This window comes from Desmodus rotundus, chromosome 2, assembly GCF_022682495.2.
Source record: "Desmodus rotundus isolate HL8 chromosome 2, HLdesRot8A.1, whole genome shotgun sequence".
Classification (NCBI taxonomy): Eukaryota; Metazoa; Chordata; class Mammalia; order Chiroptera; family Phyllostomidae; genus Desmodus; species Desmodus rotundus.
This window is the reverse complement of record NC_071388.1, coordinates 98,359,050-98,385,439: the sequence shown is the minus strand read 5'-3', so window position 1 is coordinate 98,385,439 and position 26,390 is coordinate 98,359,050. Positions and strand designations below refer to the sequence as shown.

Sequence of the window (26,390 nt, the reverse complement as noted above, 5' to 3'; positions counted from 1 at the left end):
TATGATCTCACCTTTAACTGGAACATAAAAAATAGAAGAAAAAAGGAAACAAAATATAACCAGAGATACTGAAGTTAAGAACAGTGTAACAATGGGCAGGGGGGATTGGGGAGTGGACAGTGAGGAAAGGGGATTATAGCAACTACTATAAAGGACACATGGACAAAATCAAGGGTGAGGGTAGAGGTGGGGGAGGGAGGGGGTTCAACTGGGGTGGGGTGGAGGGATGGGGAGAAAAGGCACACAACTGTAATTGAATAACAATAAAAAATTAAAAATAAAACAAAAGAACCAGCATGTTAATTAATTTTTAAGATTACTTAAAATCAGGAGAACTAACTTTTTATCTTTGCCTCTTCAGCTTCCTTTTGCTTATTTTCTTGTTCTTTTTCTAGCTTTATGTTGAATTGATTTATTAAATTTATTTAACTTTCTAATTTTTATTCATAAGTATTAAAGGGTATGAATTATTTTACGATAACTGGTTTAATTATATTTCATAGATTCTTATATGTAGTATTATATCACTATTAATTTTTATATATTCATTTTTATTCTGTGTTTTCTATTAGACCTAATAGCTGTTTAATAGTTTTTAAATTTCCAAGTAGAAAGTAATTTTTTAAAATTTTTTTATTATTGTGTTTCGCTATTCATATGAAATGCACAATCATGTATATGCTTGTGGACCAATCCATTTTAAGGATTTTTCTTCATCAAGGTCCCCTCTAAGTGGAAATGTAATTGAGTAGTCTGTGTCCAGATTGCACCAAGCAATCATGTGGCATCTATGAACCAGACTTGAATTATGTCCTCTTTTATGAGTTTTAGCTACTCCCCTCCAATTCCATAATGCCATATATGTTGGTTGATAGAAAGGCATTATGACAGATTAACTTCTGGGATTTCCATTTATCCAATTTATTTATACCTTTTGAACAGCTCCAGCCTGATTTCCTGAATATGCCACTTCCATTGTAAAATGGATTGTCACTTCCCTCACCAAATGGTATGACTCAATGAATATGGTAACATCTAACTCATGATGGACAGCTCAAGTTTCATAGTCAACTGGTATCCCATGGTTAGGTATTCAGTCTTTACAAAAGCTCATCAGCATGCTAGGACTTGATTTGAAAATAGAGAGTAGTGTTGTGACTCTGTTACTGGGCTTTCCAATAGAGCATTCTTATCTGCTAGATATATTAATCTCCATCAGATTTACTAGATCATAGATACCAAGTGGTAAAGTACCTTGCAAACTGGCTTGTACTTAGTGAAAAGCCCTGGTTTTTGTTGTTGTTGTTTTCCTAAGCCCCATTCAAAACTGTCAGACTTTTGCACAGTCTGGAAAAAATTTATTTGAATAGTAATTTCAAGGGGTATTACATAGTATTATCCAAATCCAAAAAGGTTCACCAAGTGATATGACACTTTCTTAGAAAAGTACAAAAACTTATGCTTTACTGTAGAAGAGATGCCCCTGCATACCCCATACCCTCAGACCCTCAATACCATCACATACAGAGCAAGGTCCTAGACCTTTGAAGGATTTTCTTCCCACCCTCTGACACATGAGTCTTATGAGTTATATAGGTACTTGCCACTTCTGCTGACCAGATCCAATTAATATCATATAGCAAAGAAAGTGAATTGGTATCCTTTCTAAAGAATGCCAAGAAAATCAAGGTTCCTGAAGGATATGTTATGACAGAGAAGAAAAATAATAGGCCTAGGAAAAGACTGTGAAGTTATATGCTTTCCTTTCTATAAAAGCAAGCTGCATTTGATCCGTCCTGCTGATGGATACTGAATTCACTAAATAAATAACTGATTGCAGCTGGCCAAGATGGAGGCATAGGTAGATACACTTTGCCTCCTCGCACAGCCAAAAGGACAACAACAAATTTGAAAACAAAATAACCAGAACTGCCAGAAAACTGAACTTATGGAAGTCTGACAACCAAAGAGTTAAAGAAGAAGCATTCATCTAGACCGGTAGGAGGGGTGGAGACAGGCAGCCAGGGTGGAGAGGACATGTGGCAAGGTGGTGCTAGAGGACTGGGACAGGTGAGGCAGCAGCTGGCGGAGCAGGCAGTCCCACATTTGTTGGGGAATAAACCGGAAAGAACAACTGTGGAGTAAGACAGACTCTGCAACCCAGGGTTCCAGGGCAGGGAAATAAAGCCTCAAAACCTCTGACTGAAAACACCTGTGGGGATTGAGGTGGCAGGAGAAACTCCCAGCTTCACAGGAGAGACCCAAAGATTCCTAGAACATACATAAAACCACCCACCTGGGAATCAATACCAGAAGGGCCCGATTTGCTTGTGGGTAGCAGAGGAAGTGACTAAAAGCCAGCAAGGAGCTAAGCCAGTGGCATTGTTCCCTCTCAGACCTCCCCCCCACCCCATGTACAGCACCACAATGCAGCAACATGGGTTGTCCTGACCTGGCAAATACACAAGGCTGGACCCCTTGCTATGTAACAGGTACGCCAAGACAAAAAAAAAAAAAATGGCCCAAGTGAAAGAACAGATCAAAGTTCCAGAAAAAACAGAACTAGGTGATGAAGAGATAGCCAACCTATCAGATGCACAGTTCAAAACACCGGTAATCAGGATGCTTACAGAAATGGTTGAGTATGGTTGGAAAATAGAGGAAAAAGTGAAGGCTATGAAAAGTGAAATAAAGGGAACCACAGTGAAGGGAAGGAAACCAGGACTCAAATCAACAGTCTGGAGCAGAAGGTAGAAATAAACATTCAACCAAAATAGAATGAAGAAACAAGAATTCAGAAAAATGAGGAGACTTAGGAACCTCTGGGACAACTTTAAGCGCTCCAACATCCGAATCACAGGGGTGCCAGAAGGAGAAGAGGAAGAGCAAGAAATTGAAAACTTATTTGAAAACACAATGAAGAACTTCCCTAATCTGGCAAAGGAAATAGACTACCAGGAAGTCCAGGAAGCTTCAAGAGTACCAAAGAACTTGGACCCAAGGAAGCACACACCAAGGCACATCATAATTACATTACACAAGATTAAAGATAAGGAGAGAATCTTAAAAACAGCAAGAGAAAAGGACACAGTTACCTACAATGGAGTTCCCATAAGACTATCAGCTGATTTCTCAAAAGAAATCTTGCAGGCAAGAAGGGGCTGGAAAAAACTATTCAGAGTCATGAAAGGCAAGGACCTACATCCAAGATTACTCTATCTAGCAAACCCCGTAATTTAGAAGGAAGGGCAGATAAAGTGCTTCCCAGATAAGGTCAAGTTAAAGGTGTTCATAATCACCAAGCCCGTATTATATGAAATGTTAAAGGAACTTATGAAAGAAAAAGATGATAAAAAATATGAACAACAAAATGAAAACAAACTCACAACTATCAACAACTGAACCTAAAAAACAAAACAAAACAAAACAAAACAAAACCAAAATCAACTAAGCGAAAACTAGAATAGGTACAGATTCACATAAATGGAGATTACATGGAGGGTTATCAGCAGGGAGGGAGTGGGGGGACAAAGCGGGAAAAAGGTACAGGGAATAAGAAGTATAAAAGGTAGGTACAAAATAGACAGGAGGGAGGTTAAGAATAGTATGGGAAATGGAGAAGCCAAGAACTTCTATGTATGACCCATGGACATGAACTATGGTGGGGGAACGATGGTGGGCGGTGGGGTAAAGGGTAGAGGGGAATAAAGGGGAGAAAAAAATGGGACAACTGTAATAGCATAATCAATAAAATATATTTTTTAAAAAACTGTTTACAAGTGACAAACTTCTCAAATATGCTGATACTCATCTTTTCAGAGTATTCCTTATTAGGTAGGTTAAGTGAAGACAGTATCCTTAGGAGACACCTAGGGAATACAGTCTAGAAGTAAGTTGCCAGGACAAATATATCCATTTTAACAGTCCCTTTCATTGTCCTCTGACCCCTCCTCAATGCTATACCAAAAGGCTCTGGCATCTTTCCTTTATTAACCATATGCCTTTGTTGAGTTCAAGCTTCAAGGAGCCGCTCCAGCAAATGATTAAGACCAGATTCCAGTATTCTCAAAGCATTAACTCTCAAATCATTGTTCAGTGATGCTCGATAAATGAACTCTCCTCCAAGTAGCTGCCCAAGTTCAAATCCTTAAAAATCACTCTGACACAGTTGGGGTCGGGGGATAGATATTCTATTACTTTCATATGTGGTCTATTTCTTCCTAGAGGAATATTTATGCTATGTCAAGTTGTACTGAGATCTGAGATGTAACCTGTTTATTGTCCTGAAGGTAATGAGATTAGTGGTTGGTCTTATAAGGATAAACACCGCTAGGCAAAAAATATACCTCAGGTGAGGTCATTGCACAGTGTCCTAGAAGAGGTAAACTTCTCTGGAAACAGTGAAAAAGGTACTTCTGCTAAACAGGAGTTCGAAGAAATTGAAGGAGGTGGACTTTACAATATTCTCAGGTATACTAGTGATTGCACAACATCTCCCCAAATTAATGCCTACCCAGAACCTCAGAATGTTCTTTATTAGAAAATAGGATCTTTGCAGATATAATTAGTTAAGAATTTCCAGATGAAATTTTTCTTGATTTGGGGTGGTCCCTAAACCCAGTGACTCCTGGCCCTTTTAAAAGAAAAAAAGAAGACAGAGAAGAAGGCTATGTAAAGACAGAGAAAGAAACTGGAATTCTGCCACCAATCAAGGAACATCAGGACCATCAGAAGGTAGAAGAGGAAAAGGAGGATTTTCTCCTAGAGCGTTCAGAAGGATCATGGCCTAAAGATCTTGATGATTTAGGATTTCTGGCTTCCAAACTATAAAATAATAAATTTCTGTTATTTTAAGTACCCCCTTTTCTTCCTGTTTTAACTCACCAGGAAGAGACTTTGCTTGGGGTGATGGGTGCAAGATGCAGTGCCCAGATAATGTTTTATTGAATTGTACACTTGCAACCTGTATGGTTTTGTGAATGAATTTCACCTCAATAACTTCAATTAGAAATCAAATTGAATAGAAGTCTGACAACTATGAAATTAAAGAAACCACATCCATCAAGAATGGTAGGAGTAGAGAAGAAACAGACAGGCTGGGCCTACACCCACATATGGTGGATAAAAATTTGGGAGCAGTATTTCTGGAGCAAGGGGTCCCAGCTCTATACCAGGACCCCCAGCCCAGGGTCCTGGTGCTAGGAAGATAAATCCCCCCCCATAAATTCTGGCTGTAAAAAACAGCAGAGATTGAGTCAGTGGAAGAAATTTCTGGAGTCCCAAAGGAATTAGGTATACACAGACTTATTCAGACTTGTGTCTTCTGAGCTCTAGCAGAGGGAGTAGCAGCTTGAAAGGTACCAGTGGCATATGGGAAGGAACTGAAGAGTCTGGCTTCAGGGTGAGAGCTACAGGACAGCTTTCTCCCAAACAGAACTGCGAGCAGAGGCTATCGTTCCTTTACTGAATCATCCCCCCACAGAGCCACAGAGCTGGCAGGAGGGTGCCATATCTGAGACTCCATCAACCTGGCTAACACTGTTTGCTCCACCCTAGTGATTCCCTGAGGCTCTTCCCCACCCAACTTATAGGCCAAGTCAAGCTATTAACAGTAGTTTTTCCATATGAATGACTTGTCTTCACTGATGCTTCACATCTTCCTAAGTCATCTCAAACAAGTAACAGCGAGCCTCAGCTAGCCCCTAGCCCCCATAACTCTTCCTAAGTGGCCTCAGGCCTGGCACTAGCAGCAGCCAGCCTAAGTTCACAGATTGGCTCCACCTGGGAACCTCTAAGCCCAGTACAAGCAGCAGCCACCTAGAGATTGCTTTGTAGCTCATACTGGGCAGCCTGGGGTAGAACGCAGGTGGAGGCTGACATTGGCCTGTACCACCCAGGAAACTCCAGAGCCTGTGCACCCAGTAGACAGCTACAGACCACGTCAGAGTACCACCACCCTGCCCCTGCCAGCCAATCCTTTATGGAGGGTGGAGGTTGGTGATCAGTGGTCACAACCAATCTTTGCATCTGATTGGCCTGGGAAAATCCCTCCCATTGACCTGCTGACAGCAATTAAGACTCAACTACTCGAGGGAGGTATACTCAGCCCACATGGAGGGCACACTTCAAGTACCCAGCTTGGGTAATAGGGGAGGCTGTACCACTGGACCCTATAGAATACCTACTATATTAGGCCACACTACCAAGACAGGAAGTCATAGCAGCTCTACCTAATACATAGAAACAGACACAGGGAGATTGCCAAAATGAGGAGACAAAGAAACATGGCACAGATGAAAGAACAGATCAAAACTCCAGAAAAAGAACTACACAAAATGGAGATAATCTATCAGATGCAGAGTTCAAAACACTAGTTATAAGAATTCTCAAGGAACTTAGTGAGGACCTCAACAGAATAAAAAAGGTTCAATCAGAAATGAAAGATACACTAATTGAAATAAAGAACAATTTACAGGAAATCAACAGTACAGTGGATGAAACCAATAATCAAATCTATGATTTGGAACATAAGGAAGCAAAAAACAACCAATCAGAACATCAAGAAGAAAAAAGAATCTAAAAAGAAATGAGGATGGCCCTGGCTAGTGAGGCTCAGTAAATTGAGTGCTGGCCTGTGAACCAAAGGTTGCCAGTTGGATTCCCAGTCACAGCACATGCCTGGGTTGTGGACCAGGTCCCCAGCAGGGGCACACAAGAGGCAACCACACATTGATGTTTCTCTCTCCCTCTTCCTCCCTCCCTTACCCTCCCTCTAAAAATAAATAAATAAAATCTTAAAAAGAAAAAAGGAAGTGAGAAAAGTGTAAGTAGTGTAAGGAGCCTCTGGGACAACTTCAAGCATTCCAACATTTGTAACATAGGGGTGCCAGGAGAAGAGAAAGAGCAAGAAATTAGAAATCTGTTTTTGAAAAAATAATGGAAGAAAACTTCCCTAATTTGGTGAAGGAAATACACATGCAAATCCAGGAAGCCCAAAGAGTCCCAAACAAAATGGGTGCAAAGAGGCCCACACCAAGACAAATCATAATTAAAATGCCAAATTTTAAAGATAAACAGAACATTAAAAGCAGCAAGAGAGAAGCAGTTACTTATCTACACAGGAGTTCCCATAAGAATGTCAGCTAATTTCTCAAAAGAAACTTTACAGGCTAGAATGGGATTAGTAAGAAATATCCAAAATCATAAATAGCAGGGACCTACAGGCAAGATTGCTCTACCCTACAAAGCTATCTTTAAGAATCAAACAGCAGATAAAGAGCTTCCCAGACAAGAAGAAACTAAAGGAGTTCATCATTACCAAACCATTATTATATGAAATGTTAAAGGGACTTATATAAGGAAAAGAAGATTGAAACTGTGAGCAATAAAATGGAAATAAATACATATCTATGGATAACTGAATCTAAAAAGCTAAGGAAACAAGAATGGAGACAGAATCACGGCTACAGAGAGCATGTTGATGGTTGTCAGATGGGAGGGATTTGTGGGAATGAGTGAAGAGGTAGGTGAGGGCATTAAGAAGTACAAATTGGTAGTTACAGAATAGCCATGGGGATATAAAGTACAGTGTAGGAAATGGAGTAGACGAAGAACTTATAAACATGATCCTTGGACATGAACAATTGTGTGAGGATTCCTTGAGGGAGTAAGGGGTGCTGGGGGAGGGAGGAAAAGGGGAAATTGGAACAATTTTAATAGCATAATTAATAAAATATTATATATATATCGTGGGCCTATTTTTAGCATAGTCTTCCTTAGAGCATCAGGAGGTAAGACTTCCTTTAAAGTTGCCTTAGGGGGCCTCTGGCATGTCCTAAATCAGTAATCAACTTTTCTGAGTTATCTTATTTTCACACAGTGTCCAGTGCTTTGGTAGGCAAAATAATAGCCCCACAAAGATGTCTGTGCCTTATCCCCAGCTATAAATGTTACCTTATTTGACAAAAAAAGGAAAAGGTAGACTTTTCAGAAACATGGTCTGTGGAAGTGGGGAGAGCATCATGGATTATCCAAATGCTCCCAATCTAATCAATCACATGAATCCTTAAGAGTGGAGAACCGTTTCTAGCTGTGGTTAGAAAGAGATGTTATGATGGAAGAAGATCAGAGAGATATGTTGTCTCTGAAGAGGAAAGAAGGGGGCTATAAACCTAGGAATGTGTATAGTCATAAAAGATGAAAAAGGCAAGAAAACAGATTCTCCTTCAGAGCTACCAGAAAGGAATGCAACCCTGGTGATATCTCTGTTGTAGCCCAGTAAAACCTATGTTGGACTTCTGGCCGACAGAACGGTAAGATAATATATTTACATTGTTTCAAACTACTATATTTCCAATAATGTTTGTTGGAATAGAAAATAACATAAATGGCATCAAAGAAAGCTATTTTATTTCATCATGATTATAATTATCATTGCTTTTTATCAGTTAAGCACTACAAGTACCTGATCTCCCATTGTTTTACCTTTCTATCAGCCCCTCATCCCAATTAATTATAGGAAAATTGTGATGGCACTGCATGAAAGGGTTTAATACTCTTCACTTGGCACCTTCAGTGGGTTCTTTGACTTTAGATAGGAGACAATCCAACTGTACAATCCCATCCTGTGGGTCTGCAATCTATAACAGGGGTCAGCAAACTTAACATAAGGGGCTAGATAATAAGTATTTTAGGCATCACAGGCCATATAGCACAGTCACAACTGCTCAGACTTGATCTTGTAGTAAGAGAGCAGCCACAGACAATACGTTAATGGGTAAGTATGGCTGTGTTCCAATAAAACACTTACAAAAACAGACAGCATGCTAGATTTGTCCCATGGGTTGTAGTTTCCAATCCTCAATCTAGAAGAGTTTTGACAACTATTGTCTTAACCAGGGTCCTGTAGAAAACAGCCTGAGGCAAATCTTAAATGCTAATGTTTCACTGAGAAGTACAACCTCAGGGCTGTAATAATAAGGAAAAGTAAGGTAAGTAAGTAAAAGAAAATTTATTATCACACTAACCACTATTTCATTGAAAGAAGCAGAAGAGACAATTACTTTGCAAGTGTATCTATTTGGTGTTGCAGGATGTCTCTAACACTTTATATGGAAAAATCATGATTCAGAATAGCCCAACCATAGGAAGGGAGGGAGTGGGAATTATTTTATGTATCTTGTCTAATATAGGTCAAGGTTTTCTCCATGAGAAGTTAAACACCCCTTCACTTCAGAGTTGTGTCCTTTGTCCCCTTTGTCAGCTATTAGGGAAGCCAGAGCTCATGCTTTGTAGTATGACACATTATCTGCATTCAGAATTAAAGGGAGGAGACAGAGACTCAGAGCATAGCCACTCAACTTCAGGAAGTAGTACTACCTGAAACTGACTAAACCTGCCAAAACTGAGGTGAAGCAAACAGCCAAGGGGCTAGGGTAGAAGCAAGGCTGAGTGACTTTGAGGAGACATACACTATACCATGTATAATACAGACATCTCTCATTTCAAGAGCACCCTCTTCTATTTGATAAACTAGTATGAAGTTTCTTTAGTAAACGTTATCTTAGGGAGACAGTGGTCTATTTTCTGATTTTATAACACAATCTTGTTTCAGTAGGAGACTTAACTCAAGTAATTTGTTCCTTCTTTCACTTCACCAACAAGCCTCAATGGAAGCTTTCCCCTTCTAGGTTGAATTATCCCAGAAATGCAAAATGTTTAAAATTAAGAAGACCTATTAACATATTTCAACAAAATAACATAATAAGGAATAATCATCTTGTAGCCTGACAGTTAGCTGTTTTATTGTATTCTAAGTGCCTGACATAAGCTTTTAATTGCCAAGGCATCCACTTAAAGGACATCCACCTCCAATAAATTCACTGTCAGCTACAAGATTAGATAAAGACCTGCACCACCCATGAGTTCCCTTATTTTTAGCTTTTTTAAAAATTGAATTTATTGGGGTGATGTTGGTTAATAAAATTATATAGGTTTCAGGTATACAATTCTATAATAAATACATCACCTGTGTATTGTATTGTATGGTTACCACTCACCCCAACTCAAGTCTACTTCCATCACCATTTATTCCACCTTTACCCTCTTGTACTTCCCCCTATTCCCCTGTTTTTTAAAAAGCTTAGGTTGATTTAAATAACTGACAATTTGACTGATGGTTTGCTTTTCCCTTTCTGTATTTTACTGCTCTTACATTTTAAATTTTCCAATAAAGAGTGAAACAGCTGAGCCCTAGGGTCCCCACACTCAACCCCTAGAAAAGCAGAACCCCAGGTCCAGAGGGTTGCTCTCCTTACCCGACTTCACTTTTATTGCACCAGGCATGCCCTTTGCTCTCCAGGACCTGTGAATAATAAACCTTGCTTGTCAAAGTTCCCTGGTGGTTGTTGCTGAGGTGTGTTTTGCAATCATAAAAAAACCATGAGGGCCAGTCCAGCCACAATATTGACTCCAAAGAGGTATGTCTGTGGGGTCTCACCTCAGACTCAGATGTTTGCCCCCGGGCATTTCTAGCCAATAGCATCTCTGTCAATAGGCTGAGACCAGCAGAAATCACATCTCAATATATGTGGAAAAACATTTGAAACCATTAATAATTTAAAACTCTTAGGATATTAAAAATAAATGAAAACTTTTTAACTTCATAAAAGCAATCAACCAAAGATCTGAGGCAAACATCTTACTTAATGTTAAAATCTTGGAGGCATTTCCTTCTGTGGTTTGAAACAAAATAAAGTTCCCATTAAAACCATTTATAATCAACACTGCACTGAGTTCATATGCAGCAAAACAAATACATACATAAAAACTATAAATATCAAAAGGAAGAAATAAGATTTGTCTCTATTTGCTATACTTTTATATAGAGAATATTCCTGAAAATCTAAGGATAGCTTTAAAAACAAAACATTCAGTGATGTAGTTTAATACAAAATAACAAAATCAATATTTTATATGCTAAAATTCAAGTATAAAATTGATTTTTAAAACATTAATAACAGGAACAACAAAATCTATACGGCACTTAGAATTAAGGTAGCAAAAGATATATGACTTCTGTGAAAAAATGTTATAAAGGTATATAGAAAAACATAAAAGCCAAGGTAAGTACAGAGTAGGACAAGTTGTGAGTGTACAAAATAGTTTATTTTTGTATTATTTATTAATTTTTGTATTATTTTCCATACTAATAACTGTAAAACTACTTTTGCCCCACCCTGTATACTATGTTTATATCTTTTTTTAAAAAATTTTTATTGTTATTCAATTACAGTTGTATGCCTTTTCTCCCCATCCCTCCACCCCACCCCAGCTGAACCCACCTCCCTCCCCCACCTCCACCTTCCCCCTTGGTTCTGTACATGTGTCCTTTATAGTAGTTCCTGTAATCCCCTCTTCCCACTGTCCCCCCACCCCTGCCCTGGCTATTGTTAGATTGTTCTTAACTTCAATGTCTCTGGTTATATTTTGTTTGCTTTTTTCTTTTGTTGATTATGTTCCAGTTAAAGGTGAGATCATATGGTATACGTCCCTCACCATCTGGCTTATTTCACTTAGCATAATGCTCTCCAGTTCCATCCATGCTATTGCAAAGGGTAAAAGCTCCTTCTTTCTCTCTGCTGCGTAGAATTCCATTGTGTAAATATACCACAGTTTTTGGATCCACTCCTTTGCTGATGGGCACTTAGGTTGCTTCCAGTACTTGGCTATTGTAAATTGTGCTGCTATGAACACTGGGGTGCACAGGTTGTTTTGGATTGGTGTTTCAGGGTTCTTAGGCTATAATCCCAGCAGCGGAATTGCTGGGTCAAAGGGCAGTTCCATTTTTACTTTTCTGAGGAAATTCCATACTGTTTTCCACAGTGGCTTCACCAGTCTGCATTCCCACCAACAGTGCACTAGGGTTCCCTTTTCTCCGCATCCTTTCCAACATTTGTTTGTGGATTTGTTTATGTTGGCCACTCTGACTGGTGTGAGATGGTACCTCATTGTGGTTTTAATTTGCATCTCTCTGATGGCTAGTGATGCTGAGCATCTTTTCATATGTCTCTGGGCCCTCTGTATGTCTTCCTTGGAGAAGTATCTGTTCAAGTCCTTTGCCCATTTTTTAATTGGGTTGTTTGTCTTGCTGGAGTGGAGTCGTGTGAGTTCTTTATATATTTTGGAGATCAGGCCCTTGTCTGAGGTATCATTAGCAAATATGTTTTCCCATACTGTTGTTTCTCTTTGTAATTTGGTGCTGTTTTCTTTAGCCAGGCAGAAGCTTTTTATTTTGATGAGGTCCCATTTGTTTATTCTTTCCTTTATGTCCCTTGCTTTAGGGGATGTGTCTGTGAGGATGTTGCTGGATGGAATGTCTGAGATTTTCCTGCCAATGTTTTCCTCAAGGACTTTTATGGTGTTACAACTTATATTTAAGTCTTTTATCCATCTTGAGTTTATTTTCGAGTATGGCGTAAGTTGGTGATCGAGTTTCATTTCTTTGCACCTAGCTGTCCAGATCTGCCAACACCATCTGTTGAAGAGGCTGTTTTTGCTCCATTTTATGCTCCTGCCTCCTTTGTCAAATATTAATTGACCATATAGACTTGAGTTTATTTCTGGGCTCTCTGTTCTGTTCCATTGGTCTAAGTGCCTGTTTTTATGCCAGTACCAAGCTGTTTTGATTACCATGGCCTTGTAATACAGTTTGATATCAGGTATTGTGATCCCTCCTGCTTTGTTCTTCTTTCTCAAAATTGCTGCAGCTATTCGGGGTCGTTTATGGTTCTATATGAATTTCTGAAATGTTTGTTCTATATCTGTGAAATATGTCATGGGTACTCTAATAGGGATTGTATTGAATCTATAAATTGCTTTGGGTAGTATGGCCATTTTGGTGATGTTAATTCTTCCAATCCATGAGCATGGTACATGCTTCCATTTGTTTGTGTCTTCCTTAATTTCTTTCTTCAGTGTTGTGTAGTTTTCTGAGTACAGGTCTTTTACCTCCTTGGTTAGGTTGATTCCTAGGTACTTTATTTTTCTTGTTGCTATATCAAATGGGATTTTTTTCCTGATTTCTGTTTCTGCAGTTTCGTTGCTGGTGTACAGGAATGCCTTTGATTTCTGAGTATTGATTTTTTATCCAGCTGTTTTGCCAAATTCATTTATTAGGTCGAGTAGTTTTTTGGTGGAGTCTATAGGGTTTTCCATGTACACTATCATGTCGTCTGCAAACAGTGACAGTTTCATTTCCTCCTTTCCAATTTGGATGCCTTTTATTGCTTTTTCTTCTCTGATTGCTGAGGCTAGGACTTCCAATACTATGTTGAATAGGAGTGGTGAGAGAGGGCATCCTTGTCTTGTTCCTGATCTTAGTGGGAAAGCTCTAAGATTTTGTCCATTGAGTGTGATGTTGGCTGTAGGTCTCTCATATATAGCCTTTATTATTTTGAGGAATGCTCCCTTTATTCCCACTTTGCTGAGTGTTTTTATCAGAAATGGGTGCTGTATCTTATCAAATGCTTTTTCCTCATCTATTGATATGATCATGTGATTTTTGTCTTTGCTGTTGTTGATGTGATGAATTATGTTTATTCATTTGCAAATATTGTAGCATCCTTGCATCCCTGGGATGAATCCCACTTGGTCATGGTGGATGATCTTTTTAATGTATTGCTGGATGCGGTTTGCTAATATTTTGTTGAGGATTTTAGCGTCTATGTTAATCAGCGATATTGGCCTGAAGTTTTCTTTCTTCGTTGTGTCTTTATCTGGTTTTGGGATTAGGATGATGCTGGCTTCATAAAAAGAGTTTGGGAGTCTTCCATCAGTTTGGATTTTTTCGAATAGTCTGTGAAGGATAGGGGTTAGCTCTTCCTTAAATGCTTTGTAGAATTCTCCTGTGAAACCATCTGGTCCAGGGCTTTTGTGTGATGGGAGTTTTTTGATGACTGCTTCAATTTTGTCTGCTGTTATTGGTCTGTTCAGGTTTTCTGCTTCTTCTTCATTCAGTTTTGGAAGATTATACTTTTCTAGAAATGTGTCCATTTCATCTAGGTTTTCAAGTTTCTTAGCATACAGTTCTTCGTAGTAATTTCTTACAATCCTTTGTATTTCTGTGGTATCAGTTGTGATCTCCCCTCTTTCATTTCTAATTCTGTTTATTTGGATCCTCTCTCTTTTCTTCTTGATGAGCCTACTTAAAGGCTTGTCAATTTTGGTTATCTTTTCAAAGAACCAGCTCCTGGATTCACTGATCCTTAGAATTGTGCTTTTAGTCTCTATGTCATTCAACTCTGCTCTGATCTTGGTTATTTCCTTCCTTCTGCTTGCTCTGGGCTGTCTTTCTTGTTGTTCCTCCAGTTCTTGTAGGCGTAGGGTTAGGTTGTTTGTTTGAAATGTTTCTATCTTCTTAAGGTAGGCCTGTATTGCTATGAACTTCCCTCTCAGGACTGCCTTTGCTGTGTCCCATAGGTTTTAGGTGGTTGTGAGTTCATTTTCATGTGTTTCCAGAAAGTTTTTGATTTCTTCCCTAATCTCATTCTTGACCCATTCATTGTTTAATAGCATGCTATTCAGTCTCCATGATTTTGAGTGTTTTGGGTTTTTTCCTTTGGGGTTGGTTTCTAATTTCAGTCCCTTGTGGTCAGAGAAAATGCTTGATATGATTTCAATTTTCTTGAATTAGTTGAGGCTTGCTTTGTGTCCTATCATGTGGTCTATCTTTGAAAAAGTTCCATGGACACTTGAAAAGAATGTGTATTTTGCTTCTTTGGGATGAAAAGCTCTATAGATATCAGTTAAGTCCATTTCCTCTAGGGTATTGTTAAGTGACACAATATCTTTGTTGATATTTTGTTTGGAAGACCTGACCATTTTTGATAGTGGGGTGGTAAAGTCCCCTACTATAATTGTGTTGCTGTCAATATCTTTCTTGAAATCCTCCAAGATTTTCTTTATGTATTTGGGTGCTCCTATGTTGGGTGCATATATATTTACAATGTTTATGTCTTCTTGATGGATTCTTCCTTTGAGTATTATGAAGTGACCTTCTGGGTCTCTCTTTATGGCCCTTCTTTGGAAGTCTATTTTGTCTGATATGAGTATTGCTACCCCTGCTTTGTTTTCCTGTCTGTTTGCTTGGAAAATTTGTTTCCAGCCCTTCACTTTCAGTCTGTGTGGGTCTTTTGTCCTGAGATGGGTCTCTTGTAGGCAGCATATGTGTGGGTCATGTTTTCTTATCCATTCAGCTATTCTATGTCTTTTGATTGGAGCATTTAATCCATTTACATTTAAGGTTATTATCGATAGGTAGTTATTCATTGCCATTTTTTCCTACCTGTGTTCCTCTGTCTTTCTCTTTTCCTTCCTTTCCTTAAAGCAGTCCCTTTAGCATCTCTTGCAGAGCTGGTTTGGTGGAGCTGTATTCTTGTAGACTTCTTTTGTCTGGGAAACTCTTTCTTTGGCCTTCTATCTTGATTGAGAGCCTTGCTGGGTAAAGTAGTCTTGGTTGCAGGCCTCTGGTTCTCATGACTTGGAATATTTTTTGCCATTCTCTTCTGGCTTGGAGCGTTTCCATTGAGAAGTCAGTTGCTAACCTTATTGGGGCTCCCTTGTATGTTACTTCCTTTTTTTCCCTTGCTGCCTTTAAGATCCTATCTTTGTCTTGGAAATTTGCCATTTTAATTATGATGTGTCTTGCAGTGGGTCTCTTTGGGTTCCTCTTGCTTGGGACTCTCTGTGATTCCTGGATTTGGGTGACTTTTTCTCTCCTCAGATTAGGGAAATTTTCCATCATTACTTTTTCAAACACGTTTTCTATTCCTTGCTCTTCTTCTTCTCCTTCTGGTATTCCTATTATACGGATATTGTTACGTTTCATGTTGTCCTGCATTTCCCTTATTGCCTCTTCATTCTTTCTGAGCCTCTTTTCCTTTTCTTGCTCTTTCGGGGTGTTTTTTTCTACTTTGTCCTCCAGCTCGCTAATCCAATCCTCTGCTTCATCAAGTCTGCTTTTCATTCTTTCTACTGTGTTCTTCAATTCAGAAATTGTATTCTTCATTTCCTCTTGGCTCTTGTTGATAGTTTCTATTTCCTTTTTCATGTTGATATAGTTTGCAGTGAGTTCATTGTAGTTTCCTTGTAGTTTCTGGTAGTTCTCTTTGAGCTCAGAGAGCTCAGTGAGCTTCCTGATGACCATTGCTTTGAACTCAGTATCTGATAGTTGACTTGCCTCTTTTTCAGTTAGCATTCTTTCTGAGGCTTCCTCCTTTCCTTTCATTTGGGGATTGTTTCTTTGTCTTCCCATTGTTTGTGAGACTCTTCTTGTTAGCCTCTGCTTCTTAAATTGATGTATTCTGACTCCCTGGGTTTATGGTATGAACTTCTATGGTAGAATGCCAATGGGATTCAGTGGTGCTGTCTCCTTAATCTCCTGTGCTCACTGGTCTTGAGCTGACATTTATGGGTATAACACAGTCTTACTCTGGTCTTTTCAGCACTCCAGGTTTTATTGTCTCACCTGTGGGAAAAAGGAGGAATGGGGGCAAAAAAAAAAAAAAAAACCGGAAGGAGGCGTAAAGGGAATAGAAAAGGAAAGGATGGAAGGGAGTAGTAATAAAGAAAGATCGGAAGCAAGATAAGAAGGAATTTTTTGACAAAAATTAAAACAACAGAATAAATAAAAGAAGGCAGGAAGAAGGAATAAAAAAGGTAAAGGATGGAAGGAAGAAGGAATAAAAAAGAAAGAAGGACAGAAAGGAAGAAGGAATTCAGGGAGGAAGAAGGAGAGAAAAAAGAAGAAGGAAAAAAAAAAAGGGTCTTCTGCTGGCTTTAAACTGGTCAGGTTAGTTCTGGTGGTCGTCCTGTCTGTGGAACAGGAAGGGGTGGTTGGAAGGATTGGTTTCACTTTTCTCCCTTCCTGAGCCACACTTTTCGCTGTTGTTCAGCCTTCAGTCTAGTTCCTCTGGGTCCTTCTGCTCCCCACTAGGCCTTTAGTTCACCAGCTGTGGCTGTCCTTGAGTTGCACCAATTAGGGGCAACTCACATTCCACCTTCTTGCTCTTTGCTGTCTTAGATGCTAGGGGCTTTCGGTGCTGCTATGGGGTAGTTCAGCCCCCTATTGGGTCGAGTCTTTCCGGGGAATGCAGTCTCTCCAACCCTGCAGCTCCCCTCTGCTGGGCGTTCTGCCTTCCTCCTAGAGAGCCAGTAGGCCCTGCAGAGTTGTGTGAGCAGGGGCTACGTAGGAGTTTTCAGAACCAGTGCTTTTTTCGGCTGTGGTCGCCAGCAGGCAGCCAGGCCATTGATAGGGTTGTGTTTGGACTTCAGTTGGTTGCTGATCCCCTGCTTTGGGTCCGTGACGGGGGCAGCCAGCCACTGATCCAGTTGCGCTCACCCAGGAGCTTTTTGTTTGTGCTCCCAGGCAGCCGGAGCTTATCAGGGTGCTCGCCCACCCGGGGTTTCAGGTGTGGGCCCCTAGACGCGAGTGCGTCAGCCCGGCTTCAGGTGAGCGCCGGGGCTGCTTTTCTGCGCTCACAGTCCAGGGCTGAGGGAGGAGGGGCGCCAGAGGCCGGGGCTTCTGCAGCTGCTGCAGAGAGTTTTCTAACTAGCAACTACGTGCCTCTATTTTCTTTTCCTTTTTGAGAAGTTCTTCCTATTCAAGCCCCCCTGGTCCAAACAAGCACCTGGCTGCTTACACAGCCCAGCCTGGCTCTCTCCCAGGAATCCTGCAGCCGACCCTGTGCCCGGGTGGGGCTTCAGTTGCCCTCTCCCGCGGGTCCCGGGGATCTTATTGTCCTTAAGCACTCTTCTTACCGTCTGATCTTTCGATGTCCTCTATCTTTGGTCTCCGATCTTCATATATGCTGGAATACTGTTGGCTGTTCGCTCTGCTCCTCAGATCAGCTAGGTATTTCACTGGTGTTGAGGGGAAGTGGACTCTGCTCCCACCTATCTCGCTGCCATCTTTCCCCCAAAAAGTCTCCTATGTTTATATCTTAATGATGTAAATTTTCTCTAAATTATTTGGCATGTCCAAGTTGCAAACAAAATCCCAGCAGGGATATACAACAGGGATATACAGAGCTTGATAAACTGATGCTAAATTTCATAGAGTAGAATAAATGGTAAGTAAAAGCTAAGATAGGAAAGGGAGGAGGAGGAGGACCTCCAAGATATCAAGATATTTTGTGAAGTTATTAAAATGTGCTATTAGTAAAACAATAAATATAGCAGTGCAACAGAGTAAAAAGCCCAGAAAAAGACCCACCCCAGTATGGGAACTTGATATATGAGTGAGATGTCCTTATACATCAGTGGAAATCGAACTGTTTATTTTAATAAATTGATTATTTATACATATAAATAAAGGTATGCCCTTATCACAAACCAAAATAAACTATATATATATAGATTAAAATCTAATTTTAAAATGGAAAGCCTTAAAACTAATAGAAAAAATAGGATTATATTTTCCCTCAGAAAAGGAAACATTACTAAGAAACAAAATGCAGGAATCAAATTAAAACTGATAAAAATAAGTAATTAAAATAAAAACTTTTTGTGACAAAAGGCTACTGATAAAAAAACTAATCTACAAGAAGTCAAGGATTTATTCAAGGATGTATGCTAATAAGTAGTAGAGCCATAATTCAAACACATAGTTTCTGACTCTAATACTAATTTTTTAAATTATATGATTAACACAAATTTTATTCCTTCATAAAACTTTGAACACCACAAGTAAAATAAGGATAATTTTGACCATTTTCCAATCTCCAGTATCCTCCCCAGATTTATACATATACTTTCAGGCTTTTCCCCTTGGGTATTTGAATGTACAAGTAAAAATACAAATGCATTATTTAAGTGGTTTTACATTGCATTTATGGTTCTGCAACTTGTAAAAAAAAAATGTAGCATTATGCTAAGTGAAGTAATCCAGGTGGTAAAAGACAAATACCATATGATCTCACCTGTAAGTAGAACCCAATCAATAAAACAAACAGGCAGGCAAAACAGAACCAGAGACATGGAAAAAAAGAATAAACTGACAGTAACCAGAGGGGAGGGGGGAGGGGGATAATGGAAAAAAGAATGGGAAAGGTCATCACAGAACATGTATAAAGGACCCACAGACAAAGACACGGAGGTGGGGGGAGGGTGGGGAGGGTTGAATGTGGGAGGTGGGCATGGGTAGGGCAGAGGAGAATAATGGGGGGGAATGGGGACAACCATTATTGAACAATTTTTAAAAATTGTGGTTTTAAAAAATGTGGCTTAAAGAACTTCCCATATTAACACAGTATTCTATAGTATGGATATATAAGCATTCATTTACTCCCTATTAATAGACTTTTAGGTTGTTTTCAAAATCTTGCCCCTTGGTCATATAACTAGGTTAGATATCTGAAATGGATTTTCTAGGTCATAATAAATACATGTTTTAAATGTTGATAATGCCAAATTGCCCATATTGCTGATTCTAGATGCCCATTTCTCAATGCCTTTTCCATTACTTAATATTATGAATATGTTTAATTTTTAATATTTTGCCACTCTGATTAGGAAGAAAATGGTACATTGCATTTCCTTAGTGAATACTAGTGAAGTTGTTTCCTCCTCACTGCCAAACCCTGCTCTCTTAAAGGTAAAAGGCAACCACTCCTTCAACTCTTAAAACTATCTTTTCTAGTAGACTTATTCTTCCATGTTTCTAAATGTATGTATATTGCCACTTCTTGTTTTATTAATTAGACATTATTTATTTCCTATTATGAAATAAAAGGATTTAGTAAAGTTCTTTACATATTTTGCATGTTCATTATTTCCCTGCTGTATATGTAGCAAACACTGCCCCCTACTTTGATGCTTGTCTCTTACCATGATTGTCTTGTTATGCTATAGTCCTTAAAGCTTTTGGGCTTTGTATCTTGCCTCAGGATATCCTTATTGCACAGTAACAACCCATTTCCTACAGTTTCTTTTAAAACTCCCTGAGTTGTGATTTTAATATTTATGTGTTTTCTCCATCTAGAATTTATTTCTGAGTGGTATGAGGTACAGGTCATACCATTTGATTTAAAACAAATAGCCAATTGTCCAACACCATTCACTCAACAGTATATCATGTTCTAAAACATCTCTAAAATGTGCAAAATTCCCCCAAATGCCTGAACCATTTCTGAATATCTATTGGTCTTCTTTATACCCTTGTATGACTATCACAATGTATTTCTTTTTCAAAAATGTTTTGACTATTCTTAAACATTTTCTTTTTCTTATGAATTTTAGAATCAGCTTTTGAGTTCTTTAAAAAATAAGTAAATTCTGATAACATCTGATGGAATTATACCATATTTATGGATCAATTTGAAGAAATCCAATATTCTTTCTATGGCCATGGGGCCAATTTGTTTTTCAGGTTCAATATTTATTAGGCTAATTCAGTTTCTATCATTTAAAAATAAACAAAGAACCAAACCTAAACTAAATAATTTATTCAAGTGTTTTTACACTACATAGCCAAAATTATATACTTGAAGAAATAGTATTTACATGAAAGTGATACTTCAGATCTTTTTGTTATTAACTTTGTTTCCTTATCATCAAAAGAAAATTATGAATAATCAAGGTTAATAGGATTATTTCTGTAATCTAAGAACATTTTCTATATTATCACCTATTTATAAAAATCAAGATTGGCTAATTTATAATTATTCAATATTGGTTACTTATCATTATCAAGACTGAATAGCAGAGGCCAATGATTAACAATACTAAAAATTATATTGTTAAGTTCAAGCACAAACTATCTGAAAATTAAAATTGTTCCACGTGTTACATGCCTCCCTCAAAATTCTACAATTAAATATCAACTTTACCTTTAGGTAAAACTAAAGACTTAATTTGGTACCATTATTAGAGTGAATAATTCATTCATTCATTTATTAATATTTGCTCATTCATTCAACATATTTTAATCTTAAATGACACTGAATGTTGTGAACTGTGCTAAAGATGTTAGGTATCAAATAATAATAAGAAATACCTTTATTCAAGAATGAAGAAAATAAATGCAAGAATAATGGTATTAGAATACTCACTTTCCCTTCATCTCTTGGGCTATCACTTAAATGTACAACTGGACCTGGATGAGTCTTTGTGGATCTGTTAAATCAATTTAAAAAAGTAATTAAAAAATAAACATTAAAACACCTTACCACTAGAGACAGGAACAAAAAAAACTAAGATTATACTGGAATACACTTCCAATATTCTGGGGTTTAGCTTAGATTCATTTGACTTTTGTGTTGTTTTTCTTTAAGATTACTTTTGTCTTTCCTATTAACGTTATTAAAGTAGGTGTGATTTTTTAAAAATCAGGTTTAAAAACTTAGATCCACATAACAATAGGATTCTTTATTATCTTATACGTTTGTTGCCAAATCAGGGCCTCTGAAAATTTGAAATTAAACACATACTTATCCAAACAAAGGAAAACTTACACAGCCACAAGGTTGATGTTGTAAACCTGTTTCAACCGAATTAAAAAGTTCATACTTGATTTAAAATTTCATTTTGACATAAAATCTCTGATTTGTGCCTGTAAAAAGTACATAGGTTCCTTCTATTTAAAAGAAAATTCCCTCTCTAGTGATAACCAGCATACAGAACACTGACCAACTAGGGAAACAAAGTTTGTTGGTTATGTCTCATTTATCTGGTTTCTAGGGTAATCAGTAACAGATCTTTATGAGTTCAAGAGCATATTGATAAAGAGAGATGTATTCTGTCAATATGACTTTAAATTTATTCTACTATGATATCTGGCATGTTTATTTTATATTTCCTACTTTAACTTAGATCATTGTTAAATGTGATTGTATCATGACTAAATATGACATGACCTGATATGACCACCAATTTCACAAATCTCCACATTCTTTCTTCAGTGACTTAAGTGTACCAGATTAATTCTATTATGATTATACTGACATAGTATAACTTATTTTTAAAAAACATAAAAATCATCAAAGATTCTCTACAAAGCAATAAAGATTTAAATTTTAGAAACTCTTTGGCATCAGAGAAAAGTAACAAATTATGTAGCTCCAGGTTCCCCAGATACTGACTCCCCTGAGTGACTGAAAGGAATAAATACAAAGTTATTAGATATTTTGTTAGTGGTTTTATCTTAAATTTTCTCATCTAAAAATGGAGGTAGTAGTACTAACCCTAGTGAAGGATTGTGAGGATTAAAGGATACATGTAGCATTTAATATAATGCCAAAACATAGTAAGTACTCAATAAATACTATGTATTATGATTGTTGTAAATCATTGGAATAACTGGAAATCAGAGTTACTATTTGCAGTCTGGAATACATGCAGGCAGAAAGAAACTAAACAAGGCTTTATAAAAAGTTTACAAAGCTTTTAGCAGTTATATCACTTACACGTAAATGTAGTGTTTTATTATAGTATAAATGCTTCTAAGAAGGGACAATGTGCCTCGATTATCCTTGAAGAACTAATAATATCCAACAAATCATAAACTCCTATCTCTCTCTTGGGTTTGATTGGAGCAACAAATACCAAAGTGTACTCCATGATACACTAGTGAACATATAAGGCATTTCACAGTGTTTCATATCAAAAAAAGTTTGGGAAGCCCTGCATGGGGCAATTAAATATTTTCTTTTTCTAAAGAACTTCTTAGGGCTATCATATGCAAATGAGCATTGAAAATGTTCAATATTTTCCAAAATTATGGATCAACAGAATCCTTTTTTGTTGATTATGTTAAGAAAATCACTGAAATATACTTTGAGAAACACTAGTTAGACCATTTGCAAGACTTCCATTCAAGTTCTCAGACTCTAGAAAACACTCAAGTTCAGAAAATAATCTAGCATTAAATCTCCAGTTTGTAATGATTTTTATAATGATATAAGAAATATAATTTATTGTAAAAAGTAAAACTCAGAAAATACCAAAAGTTTAAAGGAAAAATCTCTCATTATTTCACTGCCTAGATATAATGACTGACATTTTGATGTATTGTTTCTGACCTCTTTCCTAACATTAAACTTCCAAAAAATCACCAAGCATTCCTGGCAAAACTTATGACCATTAAAAGTTGACTTTAAAAATAAGAATAGCATCTGTACATCCAGATTCTGTAAATCCCACAAGAATTATGTCAGGTAAAATTATCAATAAACTTAAATTCATATATACCTATCAAATAATGCCCAGTAATTCTTCTAAGTATCCCTATTTATTTCTCTTTCTCCCACTCACTGCAATGGCTCTTGATAGTTTCCTTCATGAACTTTCTGTTTCTATATCTTAAATATTGGTCTGCTTTTGTCTTCTGTCCTAGACTGCCATCTATTCCCCTATTAGATGCAGTCATAAATTCAAGGGCCCACAGGAGCCAGGCAGGTATTTCAAATGAGTTAAATAGGCTGAATAAGAACTGTACTAAACTGGATAGCACATGACCCATCTATTAAACAATAGATGTAACTCATTTCCAGTTAATCACTGACTGCCATGCAAGAATGCTGGACTGGAATTGTCTCATTATGAATCTTTTTAATGAAAAGCTGAAAATCTGAATTTTTATGTCTACAAATTTTTAAATGTTACAAATTAATAATTCAGACATATTTAAATATTCTGACAGCCAAGTAAAATATATCTGTGAATTGATTCATTGTCTACTAGTTTGCTACCTCTTTTCTATTAACTCATCACAAACAATCTCATCTCTTCTCATGGTTTCATTGAGAATGAAAATTCTGTTCTCATTAACAATACAATAGCTAATAATACAAGAATAAACTCTATTTCACATACTCACAACTGTAAACCTACTTTTGCCCCACCCTGTTTACCACATCCTACCATTCTCCCATACCAATTCCAGGTGAATGCTTTATAAACACATACAATCTACCAACCTAAAACTGAACTCATTATTTTATTTCCAACCTATTCAATCTTTTGCATTCTTTCTCTAAGTGGCACCCTAACCTACACAGTTGCTTAACCCAAACACCTGGGGGTCACTTTTAATTCTTCCCTATTATCTTCACATCTTCCCATAATACCCAAGTCTTACAGCTTCTATCTCTTACTTCTTTACTATGTCAGCTTATCTCCACTCCAAAATTCACCATCATAATTTTTACCGAAAATACAGTCTTTTCTCATTTCTCTATACCTGCATTCAGGGTAATCTTCCAAAATGCAAATTTGATCCAGTCAGTTCTCTGCTTAAAACTCTTCAAAATCTAGCTCCTGGCCTTCGAAAAAGTCCAAACTTCTCAAATTGTCTTATAAGGCCTGTCATGTTATATACCCAGATTACTTCCTCGGTTTTATCTTTTGCTATCCTCTTCCCCAGCCATTTCAACCAACTAAACTACTTAAAACTGGGCATGGAACAAAAACTCTCTCACATTTCCATCCTTTAAGCCTCTGTTCCCACTTCCTGCAATACCCTTTCACCTCTCCTCAGTTCTTCACTCATCTGACTGAAACTCATCCTTCAGATCTCAGCATAGATGTATCTGACTTCACAGATACTTCTCTGAGACCCCATGTCTTTACTAGGTGTCCTCATGGAACTGCCACACTATATTTCTAATACATTGTAATTGCCTTTTTACATAATCTCATCCTTACTAAAATGGAAGCCCCCAAGAAAGCAGAAATTATGTATTTACCATATCATACCGCTCAATAAATATGTTTGAATGAGCAGTAGTTAAATATTAATATTAATTCAGAATTTCATGTTCACATTTTAATATGTAGAAAAAATAGGTTACATTTTTTAAAGAGCTAGGGCTACCGTACAGGAACAGCTATTTCTGTGCTATAAACTAGAATATATTTTCCCACAAAAATATTAATGTTAGTTTTGTTCTATAAAACTATTTTATGAGATGTTCTACAGATGAGATCAGGCACATTCAGGGTGGTATGGCCGTAGATGAAATATTCTACAAACATCACTGTTTATATGGAAAATGTTTTCCAGTTTCCAAATCATCAATATATTTTCTTTTTTTGAGAATTGAATATAATTACAATTAGGGGACTTCACAAAAATAGAAACAGGCTGAATAACAAACATTAAATAAAAAAGGAATTCAAGTAAGGACTTTGAAATAATTTCACATATCTCTTAAAGGCAATTCTGCATTTGTCATACTTAGAAAATGCATTGTTAAAATTTGTGTCTAAAATTCTATTGTAAAATGAATTTTTAATTAAATGCATATTTTTATTGTCCCATATACTTGACATATTAACAGTAAGTAGCATGCATTTTCTTCTGTATCTCAAGAGGTAGAGAGCATTTAAAAGACTCTGGGAGATTGGAAGTTGGCATTCAAAATTATATCTAGTACTTGGCTGTTGTAAATTGTGCTGCTATGAACATTGGGGTGCACAGGTTCTTTTTGATTGGTGTTTCAGGGTTCTTAGGGTATAATCCCAGCACTAGAATTGCTGGTTCAAAGGGCAGTTCCATTTTTAGTTTTCTGAGGAAATTCCATACTGTTTTCCACAGTGGCCGCACCAGTCTGCATTCCCACCAACAATGGACTAGGGTTCCCTTTTCTCCACATCCTCTCCAGCATTTGTTTGTGGATTTGTTTATGTTGGCCACTCTGACTGGTATGAGATGGTACCTCACTGTGGTTTTAATTTGCATCTCCTAAGTGCCCATCAGCAAATGAGTGGATCAAAAAATTATGGTACATTTACACAATGGAGTTCTACGCAGCAGAGAGAAAGAAGGAGCTTATACCCTTTGCAATGGCATGGATGGAACTGGAGAGCATTATGCTAAGTGAAATAAGCCAGGCGGTGAGGGACAAATACCATATGATCTCACTTTTAACTGGAACATAATGAACAAAAGAAAAAAAGCAAACAAAATATAACCAGAGACATTAAAATTAAGAACATTGTAACAGTAGCCACAGGGGAGTGGGGAGGGGATAATGGGGAGAGGGGTCTATAGGAGCTATTATAAAGGACACAAGGACAAAATCAAGTGGGAGGGTAGAGGTGGGGGAGGGAGGTGGGACTCTCTGGGGTGGGGCGGAGGGATGGGGAGAAGATGCAGACAATTGTAACTGAATAAAAATAAATAAATTTAAAAAATTTAAAAATTAAAAATAAATAAAATTATATCTAGGTGTTCCTGTATCTGCCTAGAAAGCAAAGATTCTATATTTAAAAAAAATAGTTATGTATTACATTGTAAAATCAGGTACTTGATTAAAAACTCATATTCTTTATCCTAAGAACTAAAGTTTTGCTAGCCTGTGTTTATGTTTGATACCTTTATTGTTACTTTGGAT

At 37.5% G+C, this 26,390-nt stretch overlaps 1 protein-coding gene across 4 annotated transcripts in view; it reads right to left on the bottom strand.

Annotated features, from left to right (window-relative positions):
- Nucleotides 1–26,390, bottom strand: part of STXBP5L (syntaxin binding protein 5L) — a 352,782-nt gene that overhangs the window by 233,815 nt on the left and 92,577 nt on the right. For all 4 annotated transcript variants that reach the window (XM_045185997.3, XM_045185998.3, XM_045185999.3 and 1 more), the window contains exon 7: nt 21,108–21,171. In XM_045185997.3, coding sequence (XP_045041932.2) covers nt 21,108–21,171 — 64 coding nt within the window. The remainder of the gene's footprint in view (nt 1–21,107; nt 21,172–26,390) is intronic.